General features: G+C 43.0%; 1 protein-coding gene across 3 annotated transcripts in view; it reads left to right on the top strand.

The window, feature by feature from the left end:
* The window catches only part of CAMK1D (calcium/calmodulin dependent protein kinase ID), a 210,512-nt gene that overhangs the window by 123,131 nt on the left and 73,364 nt on the right, over nt 1-14,017 (top strand). For all 3 annotated transcript variants that reach the window (XM_039570647.1, XM_039570648.1, XM_039570649.1), the window contains exon 3: nt 4,229-4,303. In XM_039570647.1, the coding sequence (XP_039426581.1) occupies nt 4,229-4,303 (75 nt within the window). The remainder of the gene's footprint in view (nt 1-4,228; nt 4,304-14,017) is intronic.

Here is a 14,017-nt window from a genome sequence, read left to right on the forward strand (position 1 = left end):
TGAGCCTTGTAGGGTGAAAAGTCCTGAGTCTAAAAAAGAATTAGCCTCTCTTTATTTGTAATTTTATTTCTAGACATCTTCATTCTGTCTAATGGCCTCAGAATATTTCTGAAATTGAACAAAGCAGTGGTGGCTGGAGGTGGCACCTGCCCTTTGTGCCACAGATGGAGGAATTTTGGGGACACATCGGAATGTAGGACATGCAAGCAGCATATGGAGTTTGCCAGGACGGAGCGGGAGCATCAGGAAAAATAGCAAATGTGATGAAAGGGAGGTTGAAAAGGTGGTAAGGGCAATTTTCCTTAGTTCATATCAATTTGCGTAATCATATCTAATTTGCTTTAAGCAAGTCCATGCTTTGATGTTCGCTTTCAGGGCTTTTTTTCTTTCTTTGGAAACAAGTAATGAGAAATGATGTCATCCCAGTTCATGTCCATGTCCCGTCTGATACAGCCATATTATTGCACCATCACGTACCCCAGAAGCATCAATGAGTTGCTTTGTGCAGAGTTAATCTGGCAGATTTATCTATTGCAGTGTGGGAGCCACATATTGGGAAGGGAGGAGTCTGGAGAGGGAGGACAGAAGGAAGAGAAGGGCTGCAGAGAAGTGGGGTTAAGATTCTGTCACTGGGATGGGAAGGAGAAGGAATTGAAGCAATATGGCCCACTGATTAAGATATTACTCTGGGATTGAGGAATCTTGGCCCTCTCTGCTCCATTCTCTCTTGTGATTACAGAAAAACTTAGAGTTTTTCTGCACAATGCTTCCCCTTCTGTAAAGTGAGAGCAGCACCTTTTAAAATAATAGATCCTGTCAGGTCTTGAGGAGATCATACAGTCCAGTATTTCTGCAGGGCTGCGTGCAGGCATTTGGAGGCTTAGCAGAATGAATCCTCTGAACCTTTAAGACTCACTTGGTGCTCCTAGAGGGGGATAAAAGTGGAGTTAATTAGCCCATCCCCAAATCCTTCCTGATCCGCGACCAGCAAGTAGCTGCCACTTCACAGTGCTTTTCTTGGCTCTTGATGTACCCAAGCTTCTCTGCAAACCAGAAGTGAGTGTCTGCCTGTTACTCACATGTCTGGCACTGTTGATCTGCTAGCAGAGTAGTGGGACAGATTTACCCGATCCCCATTGGACTTTGTGGTGCCAACAAAACCTTGTGATGATGCCACACCCGTTTGCCCAAACCCCAGTGTATTATTGAAATGAACATTGTTCATCCTTGAAGGATTAATTATTGTGTATCAAGGCTGTAAGGGATTGCTTGCTTATGCTTTAAAGGGAAGAAAGCAGCACATGAATTTCTGTGTGAATTTCTGGAGTGAGTGGCAGAGGAGCTGCTGCTGGTGGCAGTGACCTCTGCTGGGAAGTCCACAGCTGGTCTGGTCCAGCTCCAGCAACACAACCCCCAAATTTCTCTAAACTGTGGCCTTCACCCCAAGTAATCTCCATGTTGCTGATTTTTTAATTTTGAATTCCATTTTCCTTTTAATAGCTTGTCATTTGAGAGTTCCTCTGAGTAGAGAAATGCTGTTCAGGACAAGCTGCTTAATTTGCAGGTGTGCGATGTGCACTTTTCCAGGGATATTAAACACTGCACAACACCACGATTGAGGCCTTTCTGGTCTTGAGGAGGCTGAGAGAAAGGGGAGAAAAATGCCTCCTCCCCTTCTCATCCTGCCCCCGGAGTGCAGCAGCCACCAGCAGTTGGGGTGACTGGTAGGCACAGACATCACCTCCCAAAGGGACATCATGCTCCAAATGCCATCATCCCTATGAGACACTACTCTTCGTGTCCTTTGGGGGTGATTCAGCTTCCTCAGCTGTCTTCTCCCAGATTACACTTCGTATTTGCTGTCTTCCCACATGCTTACGTCCTGCGTCTGATTTCAGAGAGGGGCAGATGCATCTGATTGCAGAGGACCCCGCGGGGGTGGGACTAAACCTTTTCTCCCCCCTTCTCTGCAGCACTGAGCAGGTTTATCCGCCCTCCCTCCGAGAGCACAGGGCGCGGTTCCCATTTGGTTTGCAAATGAGGGAGGGGAGAGGGTCTTGCGGCAGCCCCAGCGCTCAGCGTTGCATCCCCGATGAGCTCTTTCCTGGCCTCTGCCCCCCGGCTGTTCGCCGTGGGTGACCATGTGTGTGATGGTGAGGGGTTGCTGCAGCTGTCCCAGACGGGGTTGGTTAGGCTGCTCTGGGGAACCTCTGAGGTTCTCAAAAACAGAAATGCAAAGCATTAGTGAAAACCGTATCGCAGACTAAACTGGGGGCTTTAAACATTATGGCAGATTGTTTGTGTTAAACTGCCATCATCCTGATGGTAGGAGGAACACAAAGGGTCATGTGAATATGCATTGGTGCATAAAGAAAAATGGAAAAATAGATATAATAATTTTCATTTAAAATTACTAATTGCTTGAAATATCATTTCTTACATACCTTCAACTAAGCTAAACAGGGCAAACCTGCCCTTGCCCTATCTAACCCTTAAGGGACTGGGCACTAGACCTGCACAACAAAATAAATGCTTCCAAGTACTTGCTGTGTAAAGCCAAGTGGGTGATGTATTGGTTTCCTGTTGCAAGTACTAAGAATTTAATTTGGGATGCAGCCTACCTGGAAATTCTGCTGAAGTATCATGGGATTTTCCAGCCATTTGGATAGAATGAAGAGCCAAGTCATGTATTTGTTGCTCTAACATCTCACAGTGCATTATATTTGAGTTTGCGTATTGTTGATCTTAAATTTCCTGTGTGTGAAAGTCCTTGCACGAACACAGCTTTTGATGACTGATTAGGGGCATAAATTCAGGTCAGTCATAACCTTTCCAGTGAATTCAGAGGAAATTGAATTAGTCTGCATGCTTACAGGAAAGATCCTGCTGGGCACAAGGGACTTTCTGCTCTCCACATCACCACACAGGTGTTAGGACGCTTGTGACCATAAAGGATAAGGTCCTGACACATGATTAAGCATCTTAATTAACCTACTTGAACCTAGAAACATGCAGAGAGTTTTGCATTTGCTGATAGTGCATGTTTACTTTCCTTCTGAACATACCCATCTGTTGCTTAATGTGTGGCCTCTTAGAATTTTCCATCTTTCTCTTGCTCTTAAAATATTGTCTGCAATTGCTGTAATTAATATTCTGCCCTGGGGTTGTACTGGGGTAGTCTCTTCAGGGTTTGCACAAGTTAAATATATCCTTTGCAAATTTATTTGTAAACATTTAAGGAACAAACCCATAGAGGCATTGCTGAAGTAGCTAATTAGATGTGTGCTTGTAGAGATGATTTTTCTCTTTAAAGCTAGCATTTTGGCAAGGGCTTGGTGGGAATGGTGAGGATGCAGAAAAGCCATGAAGGCTCTTGGAGCTGTTGCACACAGTGCTTAATAATGCTGCAGGGAAATTTTGGGCATCGAGACCAGGCTTAAAATCAGAGCAGCACGAATTTGGTGGGGAGTGTGAGGCTGTCATATGGCTGCTGATTCCCTGTGCCAACTTCTCCATGGGCTCAGATCCCTGCTTGCTCCCGACCAGCCTGCACCCTGCCTCTGTGACTCCCTTGCACCCTGCAGCAAAGGTGTCCTGAGAATTCCCTGTCACACCTTTTCACTCTGAGGAAAGTGTCCTTTGCACCCTGCATTCTCAGCTGTCCTGAGAATTCAGCCTCCAACCAACCATCTTCGTTCATCTGACACAGGAACTGTAAACCTCTGATGCCTCAGATACTTAACCCTTATACATTTTGGCTTCAGAGACGATTGAAAGAAATTTCTCTGAATAATGACTGTGTTCTGGGCTGTGAAGCACTTTGGACAGTTTACTTTTGTTGAAAGGGCCCAAAAGATTATCTAGTTCCAATCCCCCTGCCTTGGGCAGGGAGACCTTCCATTAGATCAGGTTGCTCAGAGCTCCATCCAATCCAGCCTTGAACACTTCCAGGGATGAGACATCTGAAACTTCCCTGAACAGCTTCTGCCAGTGCCTCACCACACTCAGAGTAAAGAATTTTTTCCAAATATCTAATCCAAACCTACACTCTTTCAGTTAAAAGCCATTATCCCTGCAGTTCTATCACTGCATGTCCTTGCAAAAAGTTTATGATGTTGAATAAAACACTGACAAGTAGTATGTAGTTAAAAATAGCTTTATGTTTTGCAGTCATGTGAAAAAAAAATTAAATCACTATTTCATCTTATCTTACCTTGTGTTTTTTCAGGATCAAGCATGAAAATATAGTTGCCCTGGAAGACATCTATGAGAGCCCGAACCATTTGTATCTGGTCATGCAGTTGTAAGTACTGAACCTAATGAAGTTTTTGTGTTAAAATTGCCAACTCTTCTTGTTCTGAGTTTGTCCTTTAACCTGAAAGATGGGATATGTGAGAGATATTTGTCTTGTGTGCTACAGACTGCAAAATCCCTGGAGAATGGTCAAAACCAAATCTCCAGTTACGATGTGCTGGGTTGTTGTGAAATTGGGAATTAAATTGTTTTGTGACTAGTCTCACCCAAATCAAACCAGAGTGGTTTTGTGAGATCACTTCAAAAAAAGAGCAGAACAGACAGACAGGGCAGTGGAAGTAAATTACAGCTGAGAAAAGCCAGATGTGCCATAGGGAAGCCTGGAGCATCTGATAGAGGCAGCTCTGGGGTTAAATACCTCAGCCCTGGGGAAAAATGCTGGTCCCTTGTCTGTTGGTAAGGTCCAGGCATGGTGATGTCCTCAGAAGTTGTTGTGCTGGCATTGTGGGGAGAATAGTGTCCTGTAAATTTTTAGTGTGTTTTTGTAGCCCTACATTTCAATCCCAAGTGCTGCAAAAGGACTTGCACAGGATAATGTTGTAAAAATTCCAACAAACCAGCTGGATTGTGGGAAGTACCAATTTTGTGATAAGTTGATTTACAAATCCTTGGTTTTGTTTAATCTCTTTAAAAAAATAGATGGATATTATTCCTACTTATTATTAGCTTGTTTAATGTAGCGTAACCATCACTTTTATAAAATCCTTGCATCCGGATATTTGGGTTATCTGAAGTGTAGTTCTGTAATCAGAGGTGACACTGTGTGTATCTTGGTATAAATTTCTACTTGATCACTATTCAACACTTACTAGGGAATTATCCTTCCTGTTATAGCTGTACTAGTAAACCCAGCCAATTAATTTTCCAAAGGCCAAACATTTAGCTGCTCCAGAGGGCCACAGGTTCACTGATGCCCTCTGGGGTAAGATGCCCAGCTGAAGCCAGAGGCAGGAGCTCATCAGCAGCGTTTGAGGTGGCAGCTCCAAGCAGTGCCCAGCTCCAACAAAGAGCTGTGCCTTGTGTTACAAGATAGATCAAGAGCATTAAAGTGAATGCAGGGAATAATCTTTCTGCACTTTTTTGGGAAAGGGCTGGGTTATCCCAAGGTGAAGAGGACAAGGCCAGGTACTCACCCTCATCTCTGTGGATGTTACATGAAGGATGATGCAACCTCTGCACTGCTTCTGAATTTTCATCAATAGTTAGGCTTGGGATCAATTGATATCAAGAGTTGGGTGGCAACAGTGCAAGGTCCAGGAGGCTTAAAATCCATTCTGCATGCCTCCTTTCATGGATTCCTGTTTGAAAGAAGGCATGTACAGATAATCTCTTGTTGCCAAGGTAACACCAACTTGTTGATACAATAGCTATGAACCATTGCACAGCATGAAGTATCTTATCTATTTGTTTACATTTCTGCCTTGATTATTATTAGATTCCTTGTGGGTTTTTCAGCTTCTCATCTTTGTGTATGTCTCCTAAACAATTTCTCCTAATTTTGTCTACATTTAAAACTTGGGTTCTGTGAAGCAGAAGGGGTTCTGATCAAGCAGCTTTGAGAAAGCCACATTTCAATTGCAGAAAAGAGGGGGTAAAATCAGGGCCACTCAAAGATCAGTATCATGAACACAAAAGATCTCAAATCCATATGCCCTTCTCCCTGGGTCATTGCTTGCTAAGTGGTATCTAGCTAATACTTCCCAAGGATTATTTTGTGGTGTGGACAGCATTTTCATTACCAGCCTTCCAAGCACTCCGTTATGTTGTGGAAAATTCACATTACAGCCCCTGAGCATCTTGCACCACCTCTGTGGGAGAAGGCTTTTGAAGGCAGACCAAGCCTGCCTGTTTATGTTTGTCCTTGAGTACATCTACTTTTACATGAAAGCCATGCTTGTTAGCAGGCCAACTTGAAGGATAAATATCACACCTCATTTATTCTGTCAAAGATATGCGCAAGTAAAGGTCTCAGTGTTTGTGCTGGACTTGAAAAGAAGGGAGGTTAAGAGGCAGCTGTCCATGTCTACTTGACACTTAATTTGTTCCTGCCAGTCCCCCGTGGGAGCTCTTCCCAGGGTTACGTAGCTGTTGGTGAATCTGCCCTGTATGTTTCCTGGCTTGTTCATGGGGAAATAAGATCTCTGACTTTGGTTTCACCACCTTGTTCTCACATATATTGTACACAAGCCATCACAGAACTGTTCAAACTGACCCAATCCTCTTAGTCCTTCTTAGACCAGAAGTCCAGGTTGGAGATTCCTGGATTCGACAACTTGGAATTTCATGTGCTGTCTCAAGGGGTTATACTGTTCCTTAGAAAGGGCTGGGCTGGACTATTTCTTCTTTCTTTATTTTCCCAAAATGCAAGATACTCCAACCCAGTGCCTCTAAGTTTGGCAAGGTTGTGGACAACTCCTTGCTGTCTTTCACTCCCAACAGTATTGCTCAGCTGTGGTATGAGGTGGTTACTGGTGCAGCTGCAAAGCAGAACACAAATGTAGGATAATCACTGCCTCTCCTGTGATGACTCTGCCAACATTTTGCAGGCACTATAGAAAAATACTGCAGAGCATTTGTTGTATTTCCGTGAGGATGATGTGCTTTCCAACCAAGAAAACATCTGCTCCTTCCCAAACTTAGATTTCCTATAGTACTGTTAAGACCTACATAGGCAACAAAGACAAAAAACTAAAATGAAACTCTTAAAGTTCCATTCCTTCTGGATGCTGGGTGAGACTTCCTCAGAGGATATTATAGAAGACAGGGGGGAATAAATTGCTTTCAGAAATAGTTTTATTGAACTATTTTGGTATAGTAGTGAGCTCTGTTAATGAGCAGTTATAGGATTTTTGGTTGCTGTTGGTGCCATTTGATAAGAATTACCCTACTGTATCTTCTCAGTGATCTGCCTTATTTTACCTGTCAGTATAGGGAAAGATCTTGATAATCTGTTGTGGTTGGTAATGTCAGATACTTACGTTTCATTAGCATAATCAGCCTCTTTGGGTATTGAGGATTCATTTTCTGCATGCTAGAAAATCATGCATAAAAATGGATTTACAGAAGCATGTGGAATCTTAGAATCATCTAGGTTGGAAAAGTCCACAAAGATCATCGAGTCCAACCATTAACCTGTCACTGCCAATCCCACCACTAAGCCATGTCCCCAAGTGCCACATCTACACATCTTAAGTTCCTCCAGAGATGGTGACTCCACCACTTTCCTGTGTAGCCTGTTCCTGTGCTTGACAACCCTTTCAGTGAAGAAATTTTTCCTAATAATCCAATCTAAATGTCTTTTCTGCCTGAGTTTTGCAGGTCCATTTGCAAATACCATTTCTGGCTATGCTGCCTGGGCAGATCAGAGCAGATGCCCAAGGCTGGGCTCTGACTTCATCTCTATTGTTCACCTGCACTGAAGCATGAAACAGCAGAGTTTGGTTTCCCTGAGAATTTTGCGTAACCTACACTAGTCAAAGCCACAGGACCTGGGGCTATTGCTTCTCCAAAAGATATGGGACCATGTTAAAAATCGATTAAGACAGTAATTTCCTTGTTCTCCTTCATCCATCCATCCATCCATCTTTGCTTAAAATATGTAGGAACTTAACATTTTTACTATCTCTACTCTTCTGTCAAAGTTGGTTGAAGTTGACCCAGTGGGTCAGAAATTACTAAGGGCTAGCAAGTTGGGGTGGAGAGTTATTGTGTCACTGCCTTTGGAAAACAAGCTGAAAATGGGTCTAAAACGCACCTCCAAAATATATGGAGCAGCCTGGGGAAGTGTGTAGCTAGATAAGTAATGGTCAAAGCTGAAGACCCACCTCTGAGTTTCATTGTAATTTTTTGCAGAGTCAGGAATATTGACAACTCCAGAGGAATTCCTATTAATACTAGGATTTAGTTAAAGAAAGTGAATACCCTAGTGCCTGTCTGGTATGTATAGTGCTCCACCTCTTTGGGGCATCTGTGATCTGATCTCCTTGGCAAGGCTGCTTTACGTAGATCCTGTCAGCTGCTGTTTCTGGTTCTCCAAAGAAACCAGAGTATTTTCCCTGTGTGATGTCTTTTGAAGCTTTGGCATCTCTGCTGAGAACAAGTTTTTAGGGTGAATACCCTGTTTGACCCAACCCTGAAGTACTTCTCCTTACCTTTGCAAAAAAACCCTGCCCAAGCTGAGCCTAAACCCCCAACCTTGAAGTTTTTCCAGCTTGGTCTCTTAACTCTGCTGAATTATTCAGATGATTTCCATCACAGAAGAGCTGAGATGACGGAGGCTCCTTCCTGCCGGGTGCAAGTCACGCACTGAGGAGCGCCCTGCCCACAAGTTTGCAGGCTCAGAGTCCCAGTGTCCCATTCCTGCTGTTTATCAGCTCTGCCCTGCCACACACAAGCGCCTTCCAACCCTGCCAATGCCTTGGAGGCAGCTCAAACAGGCAGGTACCCACCGGTGGTAAAATCTGCACAAGTTTTTGTTATTACCGGAACTACTCTCCTTGTGATTTTGCCTTTCAACAGTATGATTTCCTAGCAAGTAAGCAGAGTGCTAAGCTGTGATTAAGTGCTGAATTCACTTTGTTTTTTGAAAGCCCAGTGTCTGAGTGCACTCTGAGAGCAGCCGAGCATGAGCTGTGTATGTAAGTGACATTTCAGTGAAAACACTCAGCCTCCAAGAAAAACAACAGACAATGGAAGGAAGCGCTGTGTTTGCCAGGTTCCTTACGGAGTCTAGCAAGGACTCGGTGTGTTACAAAACAGCGATCTGCACGCCAAGCCGCTATCACATCAGGATGCTAATTAAAGCAAAACACAGATCTGCCGCACCACATTCCTTAGGTGAGGCTTGTTCCCCTACTTGGGGGGTTTTGTGTAAGCTTTATGCAGAAGACAGAAGGAAATCTCTCTGCAATCACGATGGAATTTATATCACAGACCCAAAGAATGGTTTTGGTTTGAAGGGACCTTAAAGATCATGTAGTTCCAACCCCCTGCTCTGGGCAGGGACACCTTCCACTAGACCAGATTGCTCAAAGCCCCATCCAGCCTGGCATTAAACACTTACAGGGATGAGATATCCACAACTTCTCTGGTCAGCCTGTTCCAGGGCCTTACCAATGGACGATAAAAGCTTACTAGGTTTTTCAGGAGCAGAAAACACCTGTGTCCAAACATCTGAGAGGCCCCATCAGCAGCACTTTTCTCTAAGGATAGTGAGTTTGTTATTATTAGTAGTAGTAATGCCAGTAATGGTAACAAGAGAAACACCACTAGGAATGACGAACACTGGAGCTGATGACTGTGTGGCAGGGATTCAGTTTGTTTCATGGTACAGGATGGGACATCAGCTGTACACCCACAGACTCTGCTCTCTTCTTTGTTTCTAGTACTACTGGCTTGGCTGGGGTGTCTCAAAAGCGTCAGCCTGGTTTAGTGCCTGACGTCCATTGAAAATACACTGAGTATGGATCAAAAGACTTGGATCCCCTGCTTCCTGCACCTCCTTTTGCTGCACAGGAGTAAGATTATTATTATATATGCATGTGGCAGATGCATCTTGTGGTTTATTGGCTAGGACACTTAATGGATGGGCCAGGGAAAGACCTGTTCTCAATTTGTGGTCAAACAAATAAGCATGAATTTTACAGTCATCAGTTATTGAATAAATTGTACACTTGGTTTTAGTGGGGTTTTTGAGCAAATGCTACATAAAAACTGCAGTACCAAGAAGGCTGATGCACATCTGGGCAAACCAGGATGGAGTCTGTGAGGTGCCAAGGGAGCTTTGCTCTGACTTTGCGTCACAGCTGAGCAGAAACTTAGGGGCTCTAGTTAGGCAAGGCTTCATTTCCACACAGCTTATGGAGCGAAACAGTATTTGGGCAAAGCAACCTTTGTGAGTCTGCAGTGGAACAAGATAAGTGTGGAAAAAAGTCTTTTGCTGCTTTTGTGGACAAGAAGTTCTCAAACTGAGGGGACTGCGCTGCATAGAAGGCACAGCTCTCCAAGGATGAATCCAGCTGGTGAAGAGGGAAAGCAAAGTGGGACAGCAGCAACAGGATTGAGCACATGTGACACAACTGGGCGTGTCACACCATGACTGTGGGAGAAGCGCTCAGGAAAATTAATCCTAGGCCCATCACAGGCTTCAGCATGACCATACTGCACATATGGGCCCAAACTGCAAGCTGGGATATTGGATTTTGAAATTGCCCTTATTACTTAGGCATGGGAAATACAGGTTTTGGTTCCAGCCTGTTTCTAGTGGTTACAGAAGTCAGAGTATGTTCTGTTAGTATAGCTAAAAAAAAAAAATTAAGCCTTATCAAAATTTCCAAAGGCATATTGACTAAACAACACAGGCAACCCTGCTAAAAGGCTAAAGGAGTCAATCTCAGTGTACTTTAGTACTTTCCCACTTGAGCTTTGCAAGCTGCTGACTACATCATAAACTAGCCCTTGGCATCATGCCCCTGGGAACTTGGTAGCAGTTATTAATCCAGCATCAATTTAACATCTTTTCCTTTGTGGAAAAAAAGATTATTCCATCAGTTGGGTTACACTGGTCAATGTTAAATATGAAGGACGATCTCCCCTTCTCCAGTGGCTGAGAGGTTATAAGAGGACTAGGAAAGATTAATGTCAGGGTAGAGATCAGAGTGTGGCCAAATTTATTGGTAATAGATCAATAGACCACAGATTGACCTCCAGAATGGCTTTTAGACACCTGCAACTGTGTGGATTCTTTTTGATCCTGAAAGTGTGAATGTGCTCATTGGCTAGTCCTACCTGCCCTCAACACTTTTGGTTTTTCTTCTTGTTTTTTTCTGGCTATGGCAGAATTTTTGGCAACTCCTAGTACCCGTGTCTCCTCCAAACACGGCACCTTTTCCTGGGAATGGCACTGAGCAGCAGTCGTGTTGCTTCCTTGTGCTTCAGCTGTGGTTGAGAGCAGGCATTTGAGAGTCCCTGGGCAACAGTCTAGTCCTCCTACAGCAACAGAGGAATGGTGAGAGTCTTCTTCACCTTGGAGACTACAAAAGACTTTCTTGTGATGATTTCCACTTAGAATATTTTGTCACTTTCAACAGGTGGAGACAATTGTCAACATCCTTGTTCCAAAGCTTGCTCTTGTTATTGTTACCTTACTCAAAACATACCAGTAAGGACTCATTAGCAAGGCAACACTGAGGGTTTGGGGTTTTTTTTTAATCAAAGTGCCATGCTACTCCTGATGGAGAGTGATTATCTTTTTTCCCTACAGCCTTGTGAATAAAGAGGAAATGGAGAAAAATTTTCTCATTTTCATTGAACAGACAGCATTGTAACATTGTTTGCTTTTACAGAAATGTGAACAGTTCAGATGAAAATGGATTTTTTCTTTTGAGATATCTATTGTTGCAAAGCTGCTGTTGTCAATAAAGAAAACAAGAGGTTTGGCCAAAATTCAAAATAAACCTTGTTCTAATGTATTAATTTTTATAGTTACAGAAAGATTTGAAGGCCTCATAAATCTGCTTGTTTCCTTACGCTGGTGATTACAATAAACAAGTACTTTCTGAGGGTTATTTGATGTAATGTTCACTCCCCAGCAAGGGCTGGTACCAAATCCTTCAGGTGACAGTATGTGCTTTGATTGATTTTTTTTTTTTTTAACATCAGTAGGTTTTGGCATCATCGACTTGAGTTTCTTCCTTCAGCCCAGCAGCAGTTCCCTCACTAAGTCCCCATTTAGGGCTCTCTTGCAGCTGGGCATGGGGGTGTATGTGCCTGTATTGTACAGCTTGGTCTGGAACAGTCAATTGATGGGGCAGCAGTACATATCTGCCAGTTATCCTGTATAATATCTCTGCTTCCCTGAGAGCAGGAGTGAGGCTTTTCTCTCCAAACAGCAGGAAGGTGGCTGTTTAGAGCCCTAGCAATTTTCTTTCCATTTTGTTGGCTTGGGATAAGCATCTCCTTCCTTTCATGCTTTGCCCAGAAGTTTCATTGCTAGTTACTTGATGTTCACGTAGTCACTGAATGAGTCTTTTAGATTTAGTTCTGCTTCTTTCAGTTCCTGGTAATTTACACTGTGGTGCACCAAAGTCAGTTAAGTAGCTGGTGTTTAATTCAGGGGCTTTGCAGCAAAGCATATAATAAATGTTAAATCCATAAATGCCACAGTGTGAGAATTCATTATGATACAGTAGGATCTCTCTCAGGCATGATGTGGAGTCATTCTGATTAAATGGTTACACTCATTTAAACAGAAAAGGCCTTTCATAACAACCTGGAAAGCTCTGAAGTGAAATAACACAGCATTGAAGCAAGATGCAAAATGAACGTGGGCATTCCCAAGTCCATTCTTTTAATGGAAAACATTATTAAAAGTTTCCTTCTGGAGGAGGGTTTACAGGCTGTGGTGAAAGGGACGGTAGGAGGCTGACGACTGTTACATGTCAGTGTGTTCCAGAAGACATTCTATGATTTTGTGGCAGAAAAATAGGTTCAATTTCCCAAGCATGCTCATGCCTCAGCTCCAGCCTCTGTTCTAGGTTATGCAGTCAGGTGGGTGACTCTGGTTAAGAGTCTGTAAGTGACTCCAGAGTCAGTGCTGGGTTAACTTGCAGCTATATGTGCATTGCATTACCCAGACTCTGTGTACAAATTCCAGAAGAGCCCACTAAGCAGGTGATGATGGAGCATCATCCTCCCATCCACATTCACACTGAAAGAAAAGATGTCTCACTAAACATTTTGTCTGTATTGCCCCAAAAACTCTACATAGGGTGTATTTTTAGGCTGATTCGTACAGATTTCTGTGGCTGGCTAGGGGTCGTGGCCTTAAACAGGAGAGTGTAAAACCTATAATTTTTAGTGGAAATACAGGCTGCTGTTTGAAACCCTGTTTTGACTTCCTTTTGCAGTACTGTGGTTATCTCCTCTTACAGAAACTATTTTCATAGGACTGCAGAAGTACTTGCCATAGGTTTCTGCTTTAAACATTGTCCCTGGAAAATTATTCAGTGGAAAATGAATGTGGAGGATTTTGTGTTTTTCTTTTTTTTTTTTTTCCCCTGAAACAGTGGTTAGGTCTGCTGTAGCCAAACTTTTACTTTTTTAAGCATTTTATAGAAAAAGAAAATACTGTTGCTGGTGAAGCCTTTCTTTGATGCATTTATAGAACATGTGCTCATTTCATTCTGATTCATGCCACATGGTTATATCTTAGCCTGTAAAGGCCATTTTTTCCCTCTTAAATTGGAGGAAGAGTGTGTTCAGAGACCCAAGTATTTATGTCATCTTTTCCCTTCTCCAAGACAAAATTCCCATTTGGCCTGTGTGATCCTGGCTTAGCTGTAAAAGGCTTTTAGTTCTCCTAGTTCCGAAGATGGTTTGGAGGAGTTTGGTGTTTATTCTGTCTGATTATTCTGTTGGCAGGGAGCATTTAACCACTCTGTAATTCTATTTTCTTCATCCCTAATTGATTATACTCTAAGGAGCACTGATATCCTTGAGTGAGATGTAGTGGAGCCTTTAAGTGTCCATATGTCCCTGAGGAAAGGAGATACCATTCTCCAAAATGCATTGTAAAGAAAGAGTCGGAAATACAGTTTGAAATCCGCTGAAAGAGAGCTGAGATTTTAAGACCTACATTAACATAAACAGAGGCAGCATTACTAAAAACTGGGCTTGGCATCCGTGATATTAAAAATCAGGTAGA

Source organism: Corvus cornix, chromosome 1A (assembly GCF_000738735.6).
Source record: "Corvus cornix cornix isolate S_Up_H32 chromosome 1A, ASM73873v5, whole genome shotgun sequence".
Lineage (NCBI taxonomy): Eukaryota > Metazoa > Chordata > Aves > Passeriformes > Corvidae > Corvus > Corvus cornix.